Source organism: Paramormyrops kingsleyae, chromosome 25 (assembly GCF_048594095.1).
Source record: "Paramormyrops kingsleyae isolate MSU_618 chromosome 25, PKINGS_0.4, whole genome shotgun sequence".
NCBI classification, from domain to species: Eukaryota; Metazoa; Chordata; class Actinopteri; order Osteoglossiformes; family Mormyridae; genus Paramormyrops; species Paramormyrops kingsleyae.
In genome coordinates this window covers 19932417-19953818 of record NC_132821.1, presented here as the reverse complement: position 1 = coordinate 19953818, position 21402 = coordinate 19932417, and the positions used below count along the sequence as shown (strand labels likewise).

General features: G+C 42.7%; 4 protein-coding genes across 4 annotated transcripts; all 4 read right to left on the bottom strand.

Annotated features, from left to right (window-relative positions):
- Nucleotides 1-522: 522 nt before the first annotated feature.
- On the bottom strand, nucleotides 523-5990 carry LOC111838500 (uncharacterized). Its single transcript, XM_072707499.1, has 4 exons — nucleotides 2411-5990; nucleotides 2204-2268; nucleotides 1239-1384; nucleotides 523-1070 (listed from the first exon to the last, which is right to left on the bottom strand). Exons 1-4 carry the CDS (start codon nucleotides 5957-5959, stop codon nucleotides 910-912), a joined length of 3921 nt encoding a protein of 1306 aa, XP_072563600.1. The 5' UTR covers nucleotides 5960-5990; the 3' UTR covers nucleotides 523-909.
- Nucleotides 5991-6055: 65 nt separating this feature from the next.
- Nucleotides 6056-9249, bottom strand: LOC111848187 (uncharacterized; the record flags this gene model as incomplete). The annotated part of the gene is made up of 1 exon (XM_072707500.1): nucleotides 6056-9249. A coding segment is annotated over exon 1 (3123 nt), but the record flags the coding sequence as incomplete, so codon positions are not given.
- Nucleotides 9250-11171: 1922 nt separating this feature from the next.
- LOC140582773 (uncharacterized) lies at nucleotides 11172-14031 on the bottom strand. The gene is made up of 6 exons (XM_072707087.1): nucleotides 13457-14031; nucleotides 12914-13043; nucleotides 12428-12804; nucleotides 11885-12014; nucleotides 11459-11775; nucleotides 11172-11327 (listed from the first exon to the last, which is right to left on the bottom strand). The coding sequence occupies exons 1-6, from the start codon at nucleotides 13988-13990 to the stop codon at nucleotides 11172-11174; spliced, it is 1644 nt and encodes a 547-aa protein (XP_072563188.1). The 5' UTR covers nucleotides 13991-14031.
- A 410-nt stretch (nucleotides 14032-14441) lies between these two features.
- LOC111848188 (uncharacterized) lies at nucleotides 14442-19427 on the bottom strand. Its single transcript, XM_072707086.1, has 7 exons — nucleotides 18375-19427; nucleotides 17964-18025; nucleotides 17140-17285; nucleotides 15966-17046; nucleotides 15492-15891; nucleotides 14995-15101; nucleotides 14442-14766 (listed from the first exon to the last, which is right to left on the bottom strand). Exons 1-7 carry the CDS (start codon nucleotides 19425-19427, stop codon nucleotides 14442-14444), a joined length of 3174 nt encoding a protein of 1057 aa, XP_072563187.1.
- Nucleotides 19428-21402: the final 1975 nt, after the last annotated feature.

Below are 21402 nucleotides of genomic sequence, written 5' to 3'. Positions count from 1 at the left end.
CCAGGAGGCATCCTAGATAGATGCCTGAACCACCTCAACTGGCTCCTTCAATGTGGAGGAGCAGCAGCTCTCCTTCAAGCCCCTCCCAAATGTCTGAGCTCCTCACCCTGTCTCTAAGCCTGAGCCCAGACACCCTGCGGAGGAAACTCATTTCTGCCACTTGTGTCTGTGATCTGATTCTTTTAGTTACTACCCAGAGCTCATGACAACAAGTGAGGGTAGAATCATACATTGACCGGTAAATTGATTGCTTTGCCTTCTGGCTCAGCACTCCCTTCACCATGACAGAACTGCTGACCCTGCACCAATACAAAGTGATTATAGGAGACAACGTGTCAGTCTAGCACAGGACACAAGACAGGGGACACCTTGGATGTGATGAGAACAGCAGGTTGACTGTTCTCATCATTTTTTGTTTTAGACACATGAGAGAAATGAAATTAACATTTATTTAATTTATGAATATATAATTTATTTAACATGTTACAATTAACTGAAATAAATATGCAGAACACAATCACATATATAATTAATCTCTTACAATATTTTAAAAGTCCCGTTACATCTATTACAGTTTTTCTTGAATCCTAATGTTCATTTAATATGACAATTTAAATAATCATGTTGCTAAATTAAAGTAAAAGTAACACAAGGTATAAAGTGCTTTTTAATCTTTCTGAAATCATTGTTAAAGGAGCCCAGGCTTCAGGAGCACCCAATCACAAGGTTGGACAAATGGTACATTATATATATATATATATATATATATATATATATATATATATATATATATATAGACAGATTTTTTGTTAAAGAAAATTACCATATGTAAATGCTAATTAGCTTTTTGTTCAGTGTACTATACTGTGCATTTTCTTTTCATGTTAATGACATTTTATTTCATTGTAATTATAAAGACCAGAGTTCTCTTAAAAGGAAGTAAACCACTGTTATAGGGATGAGAGCAGCTATTTTACTTGGTCCCTTCACTGCCATGATGCTGCTGGCTGCTGACTTCGTGGTGGGTATGGTGGTGGGCATGGTGGTGGTAGTTGTGGTGGTTGGCATTTCTGTTTGTAAGGAATGTAGGTTAACAGTGTATTTTGGGTTCAATGAGCTCACAGTATGAAAATAACAAAGAATAAAGACAAAGAGTAGAAGTTGTTAAACAGCTAGCAATATTTATATAATTGTAAATATGAATAAATTTTACTTGGCTTAACAAGAATGCCACTTACGTGCTGCGATGCTGCTGGGTATGATGTTCAGGAAGACTTCTGAGCTGTTGACGGCTTCCTTTAGTGAGTTCACCACATTAGTTATATTAGGAACAACTGTCTGATTTGTGAAGACCAGCTGGGATGATACTCCTACTGAACCAAACCTAATGAGAGGGAGATTGAGAAAAACAGTATTTGTAATGCAGCAACATTCTGTCTAAAAAAGACCAAAAGAAACCGAAATAGAACAAAAAAGGGAATTAAAAAATATAACTTCAATGCCGTCTGGCCCAGACTGAACATGTGTAAACTGAATTTAGAAAGATTGTAGTAACATGTTATAATTCCCATGGTTAATAAAACCTGAGAACCAAAATCACAGGTCTTGGTATCATATTTTGAATACACATCTTTAGATTATGAGAGGTACCCCAGGACAAATCTCCCATCAAACATTTACATCAAAAAAGCACTTAAAAAGTTATGTGCTTTTCAGTTAAGCATATTCCCCCCTAATCAGCACAGGAACACCATCCATCCATCTATCCATTTTCCAAAACCGCTTATCCCCAGGTCACTTAACCAGAAAAAGAAGGCATAGCCACACAGGAAGTATAATGAATTCATCAAGCAAGAAAAGGGGGCTATGTCCTCAATGATTTGTGCAACAAGAAAAATGTGGAAATGGACTGTTTTTTTTTCACATTGTGAACCTAATTGACATCTTCAGAAAGCTACATTGTTTTTTGACTTAAGTGCATGTGGGAGAATCAAAACCTCAGTGAAAAAATATAGGGTAGTATTTGACTCCAGATCCCTGGAAGTGTGAGGTAACAAGATTAGATGCTAGGCTGCTGTATCAAACTTAGCATACAAACGATAGTATATTTGTCACAACATCAATAATTTTACAATGTTTTGAAATGGAAATATAAAAGAAACTACTGTTCCAATCATAACTAGTGAAGAAGGAGCATCCTTACCAGAAACTGACGATAAAGCACCTTAGGTAGATCAAGGGGTATATTCTCTTGAACCCACGATCCAGCTGTTAAATCAAATAATTATTTGTCACTATGTCAATAAACTGTTTTTGAAAAACATTTGAGAGGAATAATAATATTTGAAATGTATTTATCTAATAATGAGGATACATGAAAACATTATGTGTCACAGATGTAGTGCTGTACCTCAAAGGAAACATTGTATGCCAGTGCCTTAAACGCCACAGAATTCTGGTCATTCAATTCTGGGGTAAAATCACGAATTATTCTGAAGGTCAGGAACAGGAACCCTTCCACTCCATGTGGAGGAGCATTAGGTAATGTGGGGGTAGTTGTTGTAGTTGTAGTAGTCGTTGGTCTTCTAGTAGTGGTAGTAGTAGTAGAAGATGTTGTAGGTCTTTTAATAGTGGTAGTAGTACTAGTGATAGTAGTAGTTCTGCTAGTAACTGGAGAAGTAATAGTAGTTCTAGTAACTGGAGTAGTAGTAGATCTTCTAGTAACTGGAGAAGCAGTTGTAGTTCTAGTAACTGGAGAAGTAGCAGTAGATTTTCTAGTAACTGGAGAAGCAGTAGTAGTTATTGTAGTAACTGGAGAACTAGTAGTAGTTCTAGACTCTGGAGAAGTAGTAGAATTTCTTCTAGTAACTGGAGAGGTAGCAGTAGTTCTAGTAAATGGAGATGTTGTAGTAGTTCTAGTAACTGGACTAGTAGTAGTAGTTCTTGTAGTAACTGTAGAAATAGTTGGAGAGGTAGTAACTGTAGAAGTAATAGTAGTTCTAGTAACTGGAGTAGTAGTAGATCTTCTTGTAACTGGAGAAGCAGTTGTAGTTCTAGTAACTGGAGAAGTAGCAGTAGATTTTCTAGTAACTGGAGAAGCAGTAGTAGTTCTTGTAGTAACTAGAGAACTAGGAGTAGTTCTAGACTCTGGAGAAGAAGTAGTATGTCTTCTAGTAACTGGAGCGGTAGCAGTAGTTCTAGTAAATGGAGATGTTGTAGTAGTTCTAGTAAGTAGAGAAACAGTAGTATTTCTTATAGTAACTGGAGAACTAGTAGTAGTTCTAGTAACTGGACTACTAGTAGTAGTTCTTGTAGTAACTGTAGAAATAGTTGGAGAGGTAGGAACTGGAGAAGTAGTACTATTTCTTATACTAACTGGAGAAGTAGCAGTACTTCTAGTAACTGGAGACGTAGCAGTAGTTCTAGTACCTGAAGAAACAGTAGAATTTCTTATAGAAACTGGTAAAACATTAGTAGTTCTTGTAGTAACTGTAGAAATAGAAGAGGTTGCTATGATCGTGTTGGTAATGGTTTTTGGGTGTAAGGTAGTAGAGGGATTTTGAGTCAAAGTTCTTGGTTGAGTGGTGGTTGTAGCGGTGGGTGGAACAGTAGTGATTGGTCCAGTTGGTGGTTCAGCAGATGTGCCTTTTGCTGTTAGGAGGGTACTGAATGTTGGAACTGTATGTGTTGGGTGGGCAGTAGTAGAAGCTGTGCTTGTTATTGCTTGCATAGTAGTGGAAGATAAAGATGTTGTGGGTAGGGTAATAGTGGTATTTTGAGTTGGAGATGCTGTTTGATGAATTGTAGAAGTTCTAAGGATTGTACTTGACAATGTTGTGGATGGGGCAGAAGTGGTCGTTGGAGCTGTGGTCATTATTACTTCGGTAGTGGCGCTTTCTGTTTCCGGTTCAGTAATGGACGACGTTAGCGGCACACTTGCAGAACTGCTGAAACTGCTAACTGCAGCTGAAGTTGTTGCTTGAGTAGTGCTTGTACCTGTGGGTAGAATACTACTGGTTGCTGCTGTACTCAATAGTGTTTTAGGAGTGATGCTTGGACTAGGAGTTGTCGTTAGTTCCTCAGTAGTTGAAGATGGAGACGTAGTTCTGGGAATGGGAGTAGTGGCACTTTCAGCTGTAGTTGCTGTTTGCTGAGTTGTAGAAGTACTGAGGATTGTACTTGTAATCATTGTGGATGGGGGAGAAGCGGTAGTAGGAGCTGTGGTCATTATTATTTCGGTAGTGGCGCTTTCTGTTTCCGGTTCTGTAATGGACGACGTTACCAGCACAGTTGCAGAACTGCTGAAACTGCTAACTGGACCTGAAGTTGTTGCTTGAGTAGTGCTTGTACCTGTGGGTAGAGTACTACTGGTTGCTGCTGTACTCAATAGTGTTTCAGGAGTGATGCTTGAACTTGGAGTTGTCGTCAGTTCCTCAGTAGATGAAGATGGAGACATAGTTGTTGATAGGGGAGTAGTGGCACTTTCAGCTGTAGTTGCTCTTTGGTGAATTGTGGAAGTACTGAGGATTTTACTTGTAATCATTGTAGACGGGGGAGAAGCGGTAGTTGGAGCTGTGGTCATTATTACTTCGGTAGTGGCGCTTTCTGTTTCCGGTTCTGTAATGGATGACGTTAGTGGCACAGTTGTAGAACTGCTGAAACTGCTAACTGGAGCTGAAGTTGTTGCTTGAGTAGTGCTTGTACCTGTGGGTAGAGTACTACTGGTTGCTGCTGTACTCAATAGTGTTTCAGGAGTGCTGCTTGGACTTGGAGTTGTCGTTAGTTCCTCAGTAGTTGAAGATGGAGACGTAGTTCTGGAAATGGGAATAGTGGCACTTTCAGCTGTAGTTGCTGTTTGCTGAGTTGTAGTAGTACTGAGGATTGTACTCGTAACCATTGTAGACGGGGCAGAAGCGGTAGTTGGAGCTGTGGTCATTATTACTTCGGTAGTGGCGCTTTCTGTTTCCGGTTCTGTAATGGATGACGTTAGTGGCACAGTTGCAGAACTGCTGAAACTGCTAACTGGAGCTAAAGTTGTTGCTTGAGTAGTGCTTGTACCTGTGGGTAGAGTACTACTGGTTGCTGCTGTACTCAATAGTGTTTCAGGAGTGCTGCTTGGACTTGGAGTTGTCGTTAGTTCCTCAGTAGTTGAAGATGGAGACGTAGTTCTGGAAATGGGAGTAGTGGTACTTTCAGCTGTAGTTGCTGTTTGCTGAGTTGTAGTAGTACTGAGGATTGTACTCGTAACCATTGTAGACGGGGCAGAAGCAGTAGTTGGAGCTGTGGTCATTATTACTTCGGTAGTGGCGCTTTCTGTTTCCGGTTCTGTAATGGATGACGTTAGTGGCACAGTTGCAGAACTGCTGAAACTGCTAACTGGAGCTGAAGTTGTTGCTTGAGTAGTGCTTGTACCTGTGGGTAGAGTACTACTGGTTGCTGCTGTACTCAATAGTGTTTCAGGAGTGCTGCTTGGACTTGGAGTTGTCGTTAGTTCCTCAGTAGTTGAAGATGGAGACGTAGTTCTGGGAATGGGAGTAGTGGCACTTTCAGCTGTAGTTGCTGTTTGCTGAGTTGTAGAAGTACTGAGGATTGTACTTGTAATCATTGTGGACGGGGGAGAAGCGCTAGTTGGAGCTGTGGTCATTATAACTTCGGTAGTGGCGCTTTCTGTTTCCGGTTCTGTAATGGACGACGTTACCAGCACAGTTGCAGAACTGCTGAAACTGCTAACTGGACCTGAAGTTGTTGCTTGAGTAGTGCTTGTACCTGTGGGTAGAGTACTACTGGTTGCTGCTGTACTCAATAGTGTTTCAGGAGTGCTGCTTGGACTTGGAGTTGTCGTTAGTTCCTCAGTAGTTGAAGATGGAGACGTAGTTCTGGAAATGGGAATAGTGGCACTTTCAGCTGTAGTTGCTGTTTGCTGAGTTGTAGTAGTACTGAGGATTGTACTCGTAACCATTGTAGACGGGGCAGAAGCAGTAGTTGGAGCTGTGGTCATTATTACTTCGGTAGTGGCGCTTTCTGTTTCCGGTTCTGTAATGGATGACGTTAGTAGCACAGTTGCAGAACTGCTGAAACTGCTAACTGGAGCTGAAGTTGTTGCTTGAGTAGTGCTTGTACCTGTGGGTAGAGTACTACTGGTTGCTGCTGTACTCAATAGTGTTTCAGGAGTGCTGCTTGGACTTGGAGTTGTCGTTAGTTCCTCAGTAGTTGAAGATGGAGACGTAGTTCTGGAAATGGGAATAGTGGCACTTTCAGCTGTAGTTGCTGTTTGCTGAGTTGTAGTAGTACTGAGGATTGTACTCGTAACCATTGTAGACGGGGCAGAAGCGGTAGTTGGAGCTGTGGTCATTATTACTTCGGTAGTGGCGCTTTCTGTTTCCGGTTCTGTAATGGATGACGTTAGTGGCACAGTTGTAGAACTGCTGAAACTGCTAACTGGAGCTGAAGTTGTTGCTTGAGTAGTGCTTGTACCTGTGGGTAGAGTACTACTGGTTGCTGCTGTACTCAATAGTGTTTCAGGAGTGCTGCTTGGACTTGGAGTTGTCGTTAGTTCCTCAGTAGTTGAAGATGGAGACGTAGTTCTGGAAATGGGAATAGTGGCACTTTCAGCTGTAGTTGCTGTTTGCTGAGTTGTAGTAGTACTGAGGATTGTACTCGTAACCATTGTAGACGGGGCAGAAGCGGTAGTTGGAGCTGTGGTCATTATTACTTCGGTAGTGGCGCTTTCTGTTTCCGGTTCTGTAATGGATGACGTTAGTGGCACAGTTGTAGAACTGCTGAAACTGCTAACTGGAGCTGAAGTTGTTGCTTGAGTAGTGCTTGTACCTGTGGGTAGAGTACTACTGGTTGCTGCTGTACTCAATAGTGTTTCAGGAGTGCTGCTTGGACTTGGAGTTGTCGTTAGTTCCTCAGTAGTTGAAGATGGAGACGTAGTTCTGGAAATGGGAATAGTGGCACTTTCAGCTGTAGTTGCTGTTTGCTGAGTTGTAGTAGTACTGAGGATTGTACTCGTAACCATTGTAGACGGGGCAGAAGCGGTAGTTGGAGCTGTGGTCATTATTACTTCGGTAGTGGCGCTTTCTGTTTCCGGTTCTGTAATGGATGACGTTAGTGGCACAGTTGCAGAACTGCTGAAACTGCTAACTGGAGCTGAAGTTGTTGCTTGAGTAGTGCTTGTACCTGTGGGTAGAGTACTACTGGTTGCTGCTGTACTCAATAGTGTTTCAGGAGTGCTGCTTGGACTTGGAGTTGTCGTTAGTTCCTCAGTAGTTGAAGATGGAGACGTAGTTCTGGAAATGGGAATAGTGGCACTTTCAGCTGTAGTTGCTGTTTGCTGAGTTGTAGTAGTACTGAGGATTGTACTCGTAACCATTGTAGACGGGGCAGAAGCAGTAGTTGGAGCTGTGGTCATTATTACTTCGGTAGTGGCGCTTTCTGTTTCCGGTTCTGTAATGGATGACGTTAGTGGCACAGTTGCAGAACTGCTGAAACTGCTAACTGGAGCTGAAGTTGTTGCTTGAGTAGTGCTTGTACCTGTGGGTAGAGTACTACTGGTTGCTGCTGTACTCAATAGTGTTTCAGGAGTGCTGCTTGGACTTGGAGTTGTCGTTAGTTCCTCAGTAGTTGAAGATGGAGACGTAGTTCTGGGAATGGGAGTAGTGGCACTTTCAGCTGTAGTTGCTGTTTGCTGAGTTGTAGAAGTACTGAGGATTGTACTCGTAATCATTGTAGACGGGGCAGAAGCAGTAGTTGGAGCTGTGGTCATTATTACTTCGGTAGTGGCGCTTTCTGTTTCCGGTTCTGTAATGGATGACGTTAGTGGCACAGTTGCAGAACTGCTGAAACTGCTAACTGGAGCTGAAGTTGTTGCTTGAGTAGTGCTTGTACCTGTGGGTAGAGTACTACTGGTTGCTGCTGTACTGAATAGTGTTTCAGGAGTGCTGCTTGGACTTGGAGTTGTCGTTAGTTCCTCAGTAGTTGAAGATGGAGACGTAGTTCTGGAAATGGGAGTAGTGGCACTTTCAGCTGTAGTTGCTGTTTGCTGAGTTGTAGTAGTACTGAGGATTGTACTTGTAACCATTGTAGACGGGGCAGAAGCGGTAGTTGGAGCTGTGGTCATTATTACTTCGGTAGTGGCGCTTTCTGTTTCCGGTTCTGTAATGGATGACGTTACAGGTACAGTTGCAGTACTGCTAAAACTGCTAACTGGAGCTGAAGTTGTTGCTTGAGTAGTGCTTGTACCTGTGGGTAGAATACTACTGGTTGCTGCTGTACTGAATAGTGTTTCAAGAGTGCTGCTTGGACTTGTCGTTAGTTCCTCAGTAGATGAAGATGGAGACGTAGTTCTGGGAATGGGAGTAGTGGCACTTTCAGCTGTAGTTGCTGTTTGCTGAGTTGTAGAAGTATTGAGGACTGTACTTGTAATCGTTGTGGACGGGGGAGAAGTGGTAGTTGGAGCCGTGGTCATTATTACTTCGGGAGTGGTGCTTTCTGTTTCCGGTTCTGTAATGGACGACGTTAGTGGCACAGTTGCAGAACTGCTGAAACTGCTAACTGGAGCTGAAGTTGTTGCTTGAGTAGTGCTTGTACCAGTGGGTAGAGTACTACTGGTTGCTGCTGTACTCAATAGTGTTTCAGGAGTGCTGCTTGGACTTAGAGTTGTCGTTAGTTCCTCAGTAGTTGAAGATGGAGACGTAGTTCTGGAAATGGGAATAGTGGCACTTTCAGCTGTAGTTGCTGTTTGCTGAGTTGTAGTAGTACTGAGGATTGTACTCGTAACCATTGTAGACGGGGCAGAAGCGGTAGTTGGAGCTGTGGTCATTATTACTTCGGTAGTGGCGCTTTCTGTTTCCGGTTCTGTAATGGATGACGTTAGTGGCACAGTTGTAGAACTGCTGAAACTGCTAACTGGAGCTGAAGTTGTTGCTTGAGTAGTGCTTGTTCCTGTGGGTAGAGTACTACTGGTTGCTGCTGTACTCAATAGTGTTTCAGGAGTGCTGCTTGGACTTGGAGTTGTCGTTAGTTCCTCAGTAGTTGAAGATGGAGACGTAGTTCTGGAAATGGGAATAGTGGCACTTTCAGCTGTAGTTGCTGTTTGCTGAGTTGTAGTAGTACTGAGGATTGTACTCGTAACCATTGTAGACGGGGCAGAAGCGGTAGTTGGAGCTGTGGTCATTATTACTTCGGTAGTGGCGCTTTCTGTTTCCGGTTCTGTAATGGATGACGTTAGTGGCACAGTTGCAGAACTGCTGAAACTGCTAAATGGAGCTGAAGTTGTTGCTTGAGTAGTGCTTGTACCTGTGGGTAGAGTACTACTGGTTGCTGCTGTACTCAATAGTGTTTCAGGAGTGCTGCTTGGACTTGGAGTTGTCGTTAGTTCCTCAGTAGTTGAAGATGGAGACGTAGTTCTGGAAATGGGAGTAGTGGTACTTTCAGCTGTAGTTGCTGTTTGCTGAGTTGTAGTAGTACTGAGGATTGTACTCGTAACCATTGTAGACGGGGCAGAAGCAGTAGTTGGAGCTGTGGTCATTATTACTTCGGTAGTGGCGCTTTCTGTTTCCGGTTCTGTAATGGATGACGTTAGTGGCACAGTTGCAGAACTGCTGAAACTGCTAACTGGAGCTGAAGTTGTTGCTTGAGTAGTGCTTGTACCTGTGGGTAGAGTACTACTGGTTGCTGCTGTACTCAATAGTGTTTCAGGAGTGCTGCTTGGACTTGGAGTTGTCGTTAGTTCCTCAGTAGTTGAAGATGGAGACGTAGTTCTGGAAATGGGAATAGTGGCACTTTCAGCTGTAGTTGCTGTTTGCTGAGTTGTAGTAGTACTGAGGATTGTACTCGTAACCATTGTAGACGGGGCAGAAGCAGTAGTTGGAGCTGTGGTCATTATTACTTCGGTAGTGGCGCTTTCTGTTTCCGGTTCTGTAATGGATGACGTTAGTGGCACAGTTGCAGAACTGCTGAATCTGCTAACTGGAGCTGAAGTTGTTGCTTGAGTAGTGCTTGTACCTGTGGGTAGAATACTACTGGTTGCTGCTGTACTCAATAGTGTTTCAGGAGTGCTGCTTGGACTTGGAGTTGTCGTTAGTTCCTCAGTAGTTGAAGATGGAGACGTAGTTCTAGGAATGGGAGTAGTGGCACTTTCAGCTGTAGTTGCTGTTTGCTGAGTTGTAGAAGTACTGAGGATTGTACTTGTAATCATTGTGGACGGGGGAGAAGCGCTAGTTGGAGCTGTGGTCATTATTACTTCGGTAGTGGCGCTTTCTGTTTCCGGTTCTGTAATGGACGACGTTACCAGCACAGTTGCAGAACTGCTGAAACTGCTAACTGGACCTGAAGTTGTTGCTTGAGTAGTGCTTGTACCTGTGGGTAGAGTACTACTGGTTGCTGCTGTACTCAATAGTGTTTCAGGAGTGATGCTTGAACTTGGAGTTGTCGTCAGTTCCTCAGTAGATGAAGATGGAGACATAGTTGTTGATAGGGGAGTAGTGGCACTTTCAGCTGTAGTTGCTCTTTGGTGAATTGTGGAAGTACTGAGGATTTTACTTGTAATCATTGTAGACGGGGGAGAAGCAGTAGTAGGAGCTGTGGTCATTATTACTTCGGTAGTGGCGCTTTCTGTTTCCGGTTCTGTAATGGACGACGTTAGCGGCACAGTTGCAGAACTGCTGAAACTGCTAACTGGAGCTGAATTTGTTGCTTGAGTAGTGCTTGTACCTGTGGGTGGAATAGTACTGGTTGCTGCTGTACTCAATAGTGTTTCAGGAGTGCTGCTTGGACTTGGAGTTGTCGTTATTTCCTCAGTAGTTGAAGATGGAGACGTAGTTGTGGGTAGGGAAGTAGTGGCACTTTCAGCTGTAGTTGCTGTTTGCTGAATTGTAGAAGTACTGAGGATTGTACTCATAATCATTGTGGATGTGGCAGAAGTGGTAGTTGAAGCTGTGGCTGTTGTTGGTTCGACTGTTGTTGTTGTTGGTTCGGCAGTAGTTGTACTTGGAATTGTAGTAGAAGTTGGACCATTAGGTGTAAAAGTTGTGGACTGGGTCATAGTTGTGGTTGGTACTGTAGTTGTTGGTAATGTGGTGCTCCTTGTTGTTTGTAGAGTGGTAGTGTTTGTAAGATGTGAAGTTGGGGAATTGGTAAAAGTGAAAATTGCCGTTGACAGTGTTGATTCAGTAGTGGTTGATCTGTGTGAAGCGGTCGTTGTTTCTTGGGGAGCAGTGGAAATTGTAGTTGTTGGTTGTATAGTAGTTATAGATGGAGATGTAGTTGTGGGTAGGGTAGTAGTGGCAGTTGTGACTGTAGGTGTTGGTTGGGCAGTAGTTGTACTTGGAATTGTAATAGAAGTTGGACCATTAGGTGTAAAAGTTGTGGACTGGGTCGTAGTTGTGGTTGGTAATGTAGTTGTTGATAATGGGGTGGTGGTGCTCCTTGTTGTTTCTAGAGTGGTAGTGGTTGCAAGAAGTGAAGTTGGGGAATTGGTAGAAGTGAAAATTGGAGTGGAAGGTGTTGATTGAGTAGCTGTTGTGGGTGAAACGGTAGTTGTTTCTTGGGGAGCAGTGGAAGCCGTAGTTGTTGTTGGTTGCGTACTCGTAATAGATGGATGTGTAGTTGTGGGTACGGTAGTAGTGGTAGTTGTGACTGTCGTTGTTGTTGCTTCGGCAGTAGTTGTACTTGGAACTGTAGTTGAAGTTGGACCATTAGGTGTAAAAGTTGTGGACTGGGTCGTAGTAGTGGTTGGTACTGTAGTTGTTGGTAATGGGGGAGGGGTGCTCCCTGTTGTTTGTAGAGTTGTAGTGTTTGTAAGAAGTGAAGTTGGGGAATTGGTAGAAGTGAAAATTGCAGTTGACAGTGTTGATTCAGTAGTGGTTGTTGTGGGTGAAACGGTCGTTTTTTCTGGGGGAGTACTCGAAGCTATAGTTGTTGGTTGCATAGTAGTTATAGACGGAGATGTAGTTGTTGGTAGGGTAGTAGTGGTAGTTGTGGTTGTAGGTGTTGGTTGGGCAGTAGTTGTACTTGGAATTGTAGTAGAAGTTGGTCCATTAGGTGTAAAAGTTGTGGACTGGGTCGTAGTAGTGGTTGGTACTGTAGTTGTTGTTAATGGGGGGGTGGTGCTCCCTGTTGTTTGTAGAGTGGTAGTGTTTGTAAGATGTGAAGTTGGGGAATTGGTAGAAGTGAAAATTGCAGTTGACAGTGTTGATTCAGTAGTGGTTGATCTGTGTGAAGCGGTCGTTGTTTCTTGGGGAGCAGTGGAAATTATAGTTGTTGGTTGTATAGTAGTTATAGATGGAGATGTAGTTGTGGGTAGGGTAGTAGTGGCAGTTGTGACTGTAGGTGTTGGTTGGGCAGTAGTTGTACTTGGAATTGTAATAGAAGTTGGACCATTAGGTGTAAAAGTTGTGGACTGGGTCGTAGTTGTGGTTGGTACTGTAGTTGTTGATAATGGGGTGATGGTGCTCCTTGTTGTTTCTAGAGTGGTAGTGGTTGCAAGAAGTGAAGTTGGGGAATTGGTAGAAGTGAAAATTGGAGTGGAAGGTGTTGATTGAGTAGCTGTTGTGGGTGAAACGGTAGTTGTTTCTTGGGGAGCAGTGGAAGCCGTAGTTGTTGTTGGTTGCGTACTCGTAATAGATGGATGTGTAGTTGTGGGTACGGTAGTAGTGGTAGTTGTGACTGTCGTTGTTGTTGCTTCGGCAGTAGTTGTACTTGGAACTGTAGTTGAAGTTGGACCATTAGGTGTAAAAGTTGTGGACTGGGTCGTAGTAGTGGTTGGTACTGTAGTTGTTGGTAATGGGGGAGGGGTGCTCCCTGTTGTTTGTAGAGTTGTAGTGTTTGTAAGAAGTGAAGTTGGGGAATTGGTAGAAGTGAAAATTGCAGTTGACAGTGTTGATTCAGTAGTGGTTGTTGTGGGTGAAACGGTCGTTTTTTCTGGGGGAGTACTCGAAGCTATAGTTGTTGGTTGCATAGTAGTTATAGACGGAGATGTAGTTGTTGGTAGGGTAGTAGTGGTAGTTGTGGTTGTAGGTGTTTGTTGGGCAGTAGTTGTACTTGGAATTGTAGTAGAAGTTGGACCATTAGGTGTAAAAGTTGTGGACTGGGTCGTAGTAGTGGTTGGTACTGTAGTTGTTGTTAATGGGGGGGTGGTGCTCCCTGTTGTTTGTAGAGTGGTAGTGTTTGTAAGATGTGAAGTTGGGGAATTGGTAGAAGTGAAAATTGCAGTTGACAGTGTTGATTCAGTAGTGGTTGATCTGTGTGAAGCGGTCGTTGTTTCTTGGGGAGCAGTGGAAATTGTAGTTGTTGGTTGTATAGTAGTTATAGATGGAGATGTAGTTGTGGGTAGGGTAATAGTGGCAGTTGTGACTGTAGGTGTTGGTTGGGCAGTAGTTGTACTTGGAATTGTAATAGAAGTTGGACCATTAGGTGTAAAAGTTGTGGACTGGGTCGTAGTTGTGGTTGGTACTGTAGTTGTTGATAATGGGGTGGTGGTGCTCCTTGTTGTTTCTAGAGTGGTAGTGGTTGCAAGAAGTGAAGTTGGGGAATTGGTAGAAGTGAAAATTGGAGTGGAAGGTGTTGATTGAGTAGCTGTTGTGGGTGAAACGGTAGTTGTTTCTTGGGGAGCAGTGGAAGCCGTAGTTGTTGTTGGTTGCGTACTCGTAATAGATGGATGTGTAGTTGTGGGTACGGTAGTAGTGGTAGTTGTGACTGTCGTTGTTGTTGCTTCGGCAGTAGTTGTACTTGGAACTGTAGTTGAAGTTGGACCATTAGGTGTAAAAGTTGTGGACTGGGTCGTAGTAGTGGTTGGTACTGTAGTTGTTGGTAATGGGGGAGGGGTGCTCCCTGTTGTTTGTAGAGTTGTAGTGTTTGTAAGAAGTGAAGTTGGGGAATTGGTAGAAGTGAAAATTGCAGTTGACAGTGTTGATTCAGTAGTGGTTGTTGTGGGTGAAACGGTCGTTTTTTCTGGGGGAGTACTCGAAGCTATAGTTGTTGGTTGCATAGTAGTTATAGACGGAGATGTAGTTGTTGGTAGGGTAGTAGTGGTAGTTGTGGTTGTAGGTGTTGGTTGGGCAGTAGTTGTACTTGGAATTGTAGTAGAAGTTGGACCATTAGGTGTAAAAGTTGTGGACTGGGTCGTAGTAGTGGTTGGTACTGTAGTTGTTGTTAATGGGGGGGTGGTGCTCCCTGTTGTTTGTAGAGTGGTAGTGTTTGTAAGATGTGAAGTTGGGGAATTGGTAGAAGTGAAAATTGCAGTTGACAGTGTTGATTCAGTAGTGGTTGATCTGTGTGAAGCGGTCGTTGTTTCTTGGGGAGCAGTGGAAATTGTAGTTGTTGGTTGTATAGTAGTTATAGATGGAGATGTAGTTGTGGGTAGGGTAGTAGTGGCAGTTGTGACTGTAGGTGTTGGTTGGGCAGTAGTTGTACTTGGAATTGTAATAGAAGTTGGACCATTAGGTGTAAAAGTTGTGGACTGGGTCGTAGTTGTGGTTGGTACTGTAGTTGTTGATAATGGGGTGGTGGTGCTCCTTGTTGTTTCTAGAGTGGTAGTGGTTGCAAGAAGTGAAGTTGGGGAATTGGTAGAAGTGAAAATTGGAGTGGAAGGTGTTGATTGAGTAGCTGTTGTGGGTGAAACGGTAGTTGTTTCTTGGGGAGCAGTGGAAGCCGTAGTTGTTGTTGGTTGCGTACTCGTAATAGATGGATGTGTAGTTGTGGGTACGGTAGTAGTGGTAGTTGTGACTGTCGTTGTTGTTGCTTCGGCAGTAGTTGTACTTGGAACTGTAGTTGAAGTTGGACCATTAGGTGTAAAAGTTGTGGACTGGGTCGTAGTAGTGGTTGGTACTGTAGTTGTTGGTAATGGGGGAGGGGTGCTCCCTGTTGTTTGTAGAGTTGTAGTGTTTGTAAGAAGTGAAGTTGGGGAATTGGTAGAAGTGAAAATTGCAGTTGACAGTGTTGATTCAGTAGTGGTTGTTGTGGGTGAAACGGTCGTTTTTTCTGGGGGAGTACTCGAAGCTATAGTTGTTGGTTGCATAGTAGTTATAGACGGAGATGTAGTTGTTGGTAGGGTAGTAGTGGTAGTTGTGGTTGTAGGTGTTGGTTGGGCAGTAGTTGTACTTGGAATTGTAGTAGAAGTTGGACCATTAGGTGTAAAAGTTGTGGACTGGGTCGTAGTAGTGGTTGGTACTGTAGTTGTTGTTAATGGGGGGGGGGTGCTCCCTGTTGTTTGTAGAGTGGTAGTGTTTGTAAGATGTGAAGTTGGGGAATTGGTAGAAGTGAAAATTGCAGTTGACAGTGTTGATTCAGTAGTGGTTGATCTGTGTGAAGCGGTCGTTGTTTCTTGGGGAGCAGTGGAAATTGTAGTTGTTGGTTGTATAGTAGTTATAGATGGAGATGTAGTTGTGGGTAGGGTAGTAGTGGCAGTTGTGACTGTAGGTGTTGGTTGGGCAGTAGTTGTACTTGGAATTGTAATAGAAGTTGGACCATTAGGTGTAAAAGTTGTGGACTGGGTCGTAGTTGTGGTTGGTACTGTAGTTGTTGATAATGGGGTGGTGGTGCTCCTTGTTGTTTCTAGAGTGGTAGTGGTTGCAAGAAGTGAAGTTGGGGAATTGGTAGAAGTGAAAATTGGAGTGGAAGGTGTTGATTGAGTAGCTGTTGTGGGTGAAACGGTAGTTGTTTCTTGGGGAGCAGTGGAAGCCGTAGTTGTTGTTGGTTGCGTACTCGTAATAGATGGATGTGTAGTTGTGGGTACGGTAGTAGTGGTAGTTGTGACTGTCGTTGTTGTTGCTTCGGCAGTAGTTGTACTTGGAACTGTAGTTGAAGTTGTACCAATAGGTGTAAAAGTTGTAGACTGGGTCGTAGTTGTGGTTGGTACTGTAGTTGTTGATAATGGGGTGGTGGTGCTCCCTGTTGTTTGTAGAGTGGTAGTGGTTGTAAGAAGTGAAGTTGGGGAATTGGTAGAAGTGAAAATTGCAGTTGACAGTGTTGATTCAGTAGTGGTTGATCTGTGTGAAGCGGTCGTTGTTTCTTGGGGAGCAGTGGAAATTGTAGTTGTTGGTTGTATAGTAGTTATAGATGGAGATGTAGTTGTGGGTAGGGTAGTAGTGGCAGTTGTGACTGTAGGTGTTGGTTGGGCAGTAGTTGTACTTGGAATTGTAATAGAAGTTGGACCATTAGGTGTAAAAGTTGTGGACTGGGTCGTAGTTGTGGTTGGTACTGTAGTTGTTGATAATGGGGTGGTGGTGCTCCTTGTTGTTTCTAGAGTGGTAGTGGTTGCAAGAAGTGAAGTTGGGGAATTGGTAGAAGTGAAAATTGGAGTGGAAGGTGTTGATTGAGTAGCTGTTGTGGGTGAAACGGTAGTTGTTTCTTGGGGAGCAGTGGAAGCCGTAGTTGTTGTTGGTTGCGTACTCGTAATAGATGGATGTGTAGTTGTGGGTACGGTAGTAGTGGTAGTTGTGACTGTCGTTGTTGTTGCTTCGGCAGTAGTTGTACTTGGAACTGTAGTTGAAGTTGTACCAATAGGTGTAAAAGTTGTGGACTTGGTCGTAGTTGTGGTTGGTACTGTAGTTGTTGATAATGGGGTGGTGGTGCTCCCTGTTGTTTGTAGAGTGGTAGTGGTTGTAAGAAGTGAAGTTGGGGAATTGGTAGAAGTGAAAATTGGAGTTGAAGGTGTTGATTTAGTAGTGGTTGTTGTGGGTGAAACGGTCGTTGTTTCTTGGGGAGTACTGGAAGCTATAGTTGTTGGTTGTGTAGTAGTTATAGATGGAGATGTAGTTGTTGGTAGGGTAGTAGTGGTAGTTGTGGTTGTAGTTGTTGGTGGAGCGGTAGTTGAACTTGGAACTGTAGTTGTAATAGTTGTGGACATGGTATTAGTGGTACGTGGAGCTGTATGTAGAGGAGTATTGATTGTTACAGATCTAGTTGTGGAATCAGTAGTAATGGTACTTGGAGTCAAAGTTGTTGGTTCGGTAGTGGTGCTAGCTGTGAGTGACATCATTGTGCTTGGAGCTGTACTTGATGATGTTCCAGGTGTAGTGCTTGTTGTCATTGGTGTAGTGAGCACTGAAATGAAGTAAGGGTAATTAAACAGTTAGCAATATTTATGACTGTACGTATTACTAAATTTGTCTTTGTATAAATATGAATACTACTTACCTACAATAACAGTATTAGATATAATGTCTAGAGAGATTTCTGAAGTGTTGATGGCTTCCTTTAATGTCTGCTCAACGTCTGTAATATTAGGAACAACCGACTGATTTGCGAAGATCAACTCGGTTGTTATTTCCGTTGAACCAGGCCTATTGAGAGGGAGATTGAGAATAAGCATATTTATAAAGCAGCAACATTATGTTTAAAAAATCTGAAATGAGCAGCAAAAAAAAAAAACAAAAAATAAAAAATCTGCTTATTTGAAAATCAAACTTGGGTGATACAGTACAATAACACACATTGAAAGAAAGGAATTTTCAGTGTTGTCCAGCCCTGACTACAACACATGTAAATTGAAATTGAAAATATGTATCTTTTATTTGTAGCATCGTGCTGTAATTGTCAAGCAAAATTCTTAATAGTACTGGTACCATTCTAGCCTGGTACCATTCTGTATAGTTCATGAAATTAAGTATTGCGCTCAATTTACCAATATACTAAGTAATTCTTTACACCGACTAATTTACTATAAAGGTGTATCTTTAGATTGTGTTAAAAGCAATGGGTAAATTGGTCTAATTAATACTGCTCCCCTGCCCACAGCAATGGGTAAAAAAACAATGGCATAAAAGCATTGGGCAGATTATACAAACTCTGGACACACATACAGTATATAGTTGTATTTGATCCCTGAAAACAGCAGGTGTGAGGCAACAAGATTAGGTTCTGGGTTGCTGTCTCAAGCTTAGCGTACAAGTATATTACATCTACCATGTAAAGGATATCATTGTCCCAATCATAAGTGATAAAAATACAGCTGTCCTTACCTGAAACAGATGACAATACATCTGAGGAAGGCGATGTACCTTTTCTTGTACAAATTATTCAACTGTTGGAAAAAATTATAATATCTGAAATTTATTTATCTAATATACATATAGACACTTGCAGGATTAACTATGAAATATTTTTTTTATTTAATAGAGAATCATTTAATTGAGAGTTGGGTAATTCAGGTTGACAGAGTAAAAGCCCAGACCAATATTTTGTTTCAACCAACCGGTTGAGCTCAACTGGTTGGTTGAAACAAAATTCCGGTCTGAACTTTTATTCTCTGGACCTGAATTACCCAACTCTGATTAAATTGTACTAAGAATCATCTTGATATAGACAAACAGCAGTGTTGAGTTAAGAGAATAACTGTAAAACGTTTCTTTGCCACACATGGGCTAATGTACCTGAGTGCCAACAGTATATTCCAGTGCTTTATACATTGCAGAACTGCTGTCAGCGAGGGCAGCATCAAATTTGTCGAGTATTTTGAAGATCAGGTTCAGGGAAACTTCTGATCCCGTAGGAGGATCTCTAGAGAATGTGGTTGTAGATGTTGTTTTCAAAGTTGGACTAGTAGTTCTTCTACTAGTCTGAGTAGTTGGAGCAGTAGTAGTTTTTTGTTCTGTAGTACTTGATGATGGAGAAGTGGTAGGATTTGTAGTTGTTCTTAGTTCAGAAGCATTGCGCCTTGCTGTTGGTGGGATAGTGGGCATTGGAATGGTAGTTTGACGTAAAGTAGTAATGGAAGGTGTAGTTGTTGTTGGTTGCGGGGTCGTTACAGATGGAGATGCAGTTGTGGGTTGGGTAGCAGTGGTAGTTGTGGCTGTAGGTGTTGTTAGTTGAACAGTAGTTGTACTTGGAATTTTAGTAGAAGTTGGACCATTAGGTGTAAAAGTTGTGGACTGGGTCGTAGTTGTGGTTGCTACTGTAGTTGTTGGTAATGTGGTGGTGGTACTCCTTGTTGTTTGTAGAGTGGTAGTGTTAGTAAGAAGTGAAGTTGGGGAATTGGTAGAAGTGAAAATTGCAGTTGAAGGTGTTGATTTAGTGATGGTTGTTGTAGGTGAAACGGTTGTTGTTTCTTGAGGAGCAATGGAAGCTGTAGTTGTTGGTTGCATAGTAGTTATAGATGGAGATGTAGTTGTGGGTAGGGTAGTAGTGGTAGTCGTGGTTGTAGGTTTTGGTTGGGCAGTAGTTGTACTTGGAACTGTAGTAGAAGTTGGACCATTAGGTGTAAAAGTTGTGGACTGGGTCGTAGTTGTGGTTGGTACTGTAGTTGTTGGTAATGTGGTGGTGGTGCTCCCTGTTGTTTGTACAGTGGTAGTGGTTGTAAGAAGTGAAGTTGGGGAATTGGTAGAAGTGAAAATTGGAGTTGACATTGTTGATTCAGTAGTGGTTGTTGTGGGTGAAACGGTCGTTGTTTCTTGGTGAGCAGTGGAAGCTGTAGTTGTTGGTTGCATAGTAGTTATAGATGGAGATGTAGTTGTGGGTAGGGTAGTAGTGGTAGTCGTGGTTGTAGGTTTTGGTTGGGCAGTAGTTGTACTTGGAACTGTAGTAGAAGTTGGACCATTAGGTGTAAAAGTTGTGGACTGGGTCGTAGTTGTGGTTGGTACTGTACTTGTTGGTAATGTGGTGGTGCTCCCTGTTGTTTGTAGAGTGGTAGTGGTTGTAAGAAGTGAAGTTGGGGAATTGGTAGAAGTGAAAACTGGAGTTGACAGTGTTGATTCAGTAATGGTTGTTCTGTGTGAAGCGGTCGTTGTTTCTTGGGGAGCAGTGCTAATTGTAGTTGTTGGTTGCATAGTAATTATAGGTGGAGATGTAGTTGTGGGCAGGGTAGTAGTGGCAGTTGTGGCTGTAGGTGTTGGTTGAGCAGTAGTTGTACTTGGAATTGTAGTAGAAATTGGACCATTAGGTGTAAAAGTTGTGGACTGGGTCGTAGTTGTGGTTGGTACTGTAGTTGTTGGTAATGTGTGGGTGGTGCTCCCTGTTGTTTGTAGAGTTGTAGTGTTTGTAAGAAGTGAAGTTGGGGAATTGGTAGAAGTGAAAATTGGAGTTGACATTGTTGATTCAGTAGTGGTTGTTGTGGGTGAAACGGTCGTTGTTTCTTGGGGAGCAGTGGAAGCTGTAGTTGTTGTTGGTGGCATAGTAGTTATAGATGGAGATGTAGTTGTGGGTAGGGTAGTAGTGGTAGTCGTGGTTGTAGGTGTTGTTTGGGCAGTAGTTGTACTTGGAATTGTAGTAGAAGTTGGACCATTAGGTGTAAAAGTTGTGGACTGGGTCGTAGTAGTGGTTGGTACTCTAGTTGTTGTTAATGTGGGGGTGGTGCTCCCTGTTGTTTGTAGAGTTGTAGTGTTTGTAAGAAGTGAAGTTGGGGAATTGGTAGAAGTGAAAATTGGAGTTGACATTGTTGATTCAGCAGTGGTTGTTGTGGGTGAAGCGGTCGTTGTTTCTTGGGGAGTACTGGAAGCTATATTTGTTGGTTGCATAGTAGTTATAAATGGAGATGTAGTTGTGGGTAGGGTAGTAGTGGCAGTTGTGGCTGTAGGTGTTGGTTGGGCAGTAGTTGTACTTGGAATTGTAGTAGAAGTTGAACCGTTAGGTGTAAAAGTTGTGGACTGGGTCGTAGTTGTGGTTGGTACTGTAGTTGTTGGTAATGTGGTGCTCCCTGTTGTTTGTAGAGTGGTAGTGTTTGTAAGAAGTGAAGTTGGGGAAGTGGTAGAAGTGAAAATTGGAGTTGACATTGTTGATTCAGTAGTGGTTGTTGTGGGTGAAACGGTCGTTGTTTCTTGGGGAGTACTGGAAGCTATAGTTGTTGGTTGCGTAGTAGTTATAGATGGAGATGTAGTTGTTGGTAGGGTAGTAGTGGTAGTTGTGGTTGTAGGTGTTGGTTGGGCAGTAGTTGTACTTGGAATTGTAGTAGAAGTTGGACCATTAGGTGTAAAAGTTGTGGACTGGGTCGTAGTAGTGGTTGGTACTGTAGTTGTTGTTAATGGGGGGGTGGTGCTCCCTGTTGTTTGTAGAGTTGTAGTGTTTGTAAGAAGTGAAGTTGGGGAATTGATTGAAGTGAAAATTGTAGTTGACAGTGTTGATTCAGTAGTGGTTGTTCTGTGTGAAGCGGTCGTTGTTTCTTGGGGAGCAGTCCTAATTGTAGTTGTTGGTTGCATAGTAGTTATAGATGGAGATGTAGTTGTGGGTAGGGTAGTAGTGGTAGTCGTGGTTGTAGATGTTGTTTGGGCAGTAGTTGTACTTGGAATTGTAGTAGAAGTTGGACCATTAGGTGTAAAAGTTGTGGACTGGGTCGTAGTAGTGGTTGGTACTCTAGTTGTTGTTAATGTGGGGGTGGTGCTCCCTGTTGTTTGTAGAGTTGTAGTGTTTGTAAGAAGTGAAGTTGGGGAATTGGTAGAAGTGAAAATTGGAGTTGACAGTGTTGATTCA

What these genes read in the sequence shown, in the direction of transcription:
- LOC111838500 (XM_072707499.1), bottom strand. Translation starts at nt 5,959, where the DNA reads ATGGTTACGAGTACAATCCTCAGTACTACTACAACTCAGCAAACAGCA. An exon ending in TGCTTTATCGTCAGTTTCTG is followed by an intron (nt 1,385 to 2,203) that starts GTAAGGATGCTC and finishes CCCTCTCATTAG; the next exon opens with GTTTGGTTCAGTAGGAGTAT. An exon ending in ACCCAGCAGCATCGCAGCAC is followed by an intron (nt 1,071 to 1,238) that starts GTAAGTGGCATT and finishes CCTTACAAACAG; the next exon opens with AAATGCCAACCACCACAACT.
- LOC140582773 (XM_072707087.1), bottom strand. Translation starts at nt 13,990, where the DNA reads ATGCAACCAACAACTATAGCTTCGAGTACTCCCCCAGAAAAAACGACC. An exon ending in CTCCCCCAGAAAAAACGACC is followed by an intron (nt 11,776 to 11,884) that starts GTTTCACCCACA and finishes TACAAACAACAG; the next exon opens with GGAGCACCCCTCCCCCATTA. An exon ending in ATTCCCCAACTTCACTTCTT is followed by an intron (nt 11,328 to 11,458) that starts GCAACCACTACC and finishes TACAATTCCAAG; the next exon opens with TACAACTACTGCCCAACCAA.
- LOC111848188 (XM_072707086.1), bottom strand. Translation starts at nt 19,427, where the DNA reads ATGCAACCAACAACTACAGCTTCCACTGCTCACCAAGAAACAACGACC. An exon ending in ACCACTACTGAATCAACACT is followed by an intron (nt 15,892 to 15,965) that starts GTCAACTGCAAT and finishes TACAAACAACAG; the next exon opens with GGAGCACCACCACCCCATTA. An exon ending in CCAACCACAACTACGACCCA is followed by an intron (nt 15,102 to 15,491) that starts GTCCACAACTTT and finishes TACAATTCCAAG; the next exon opens with TACAACTACTGCCCAACCAA.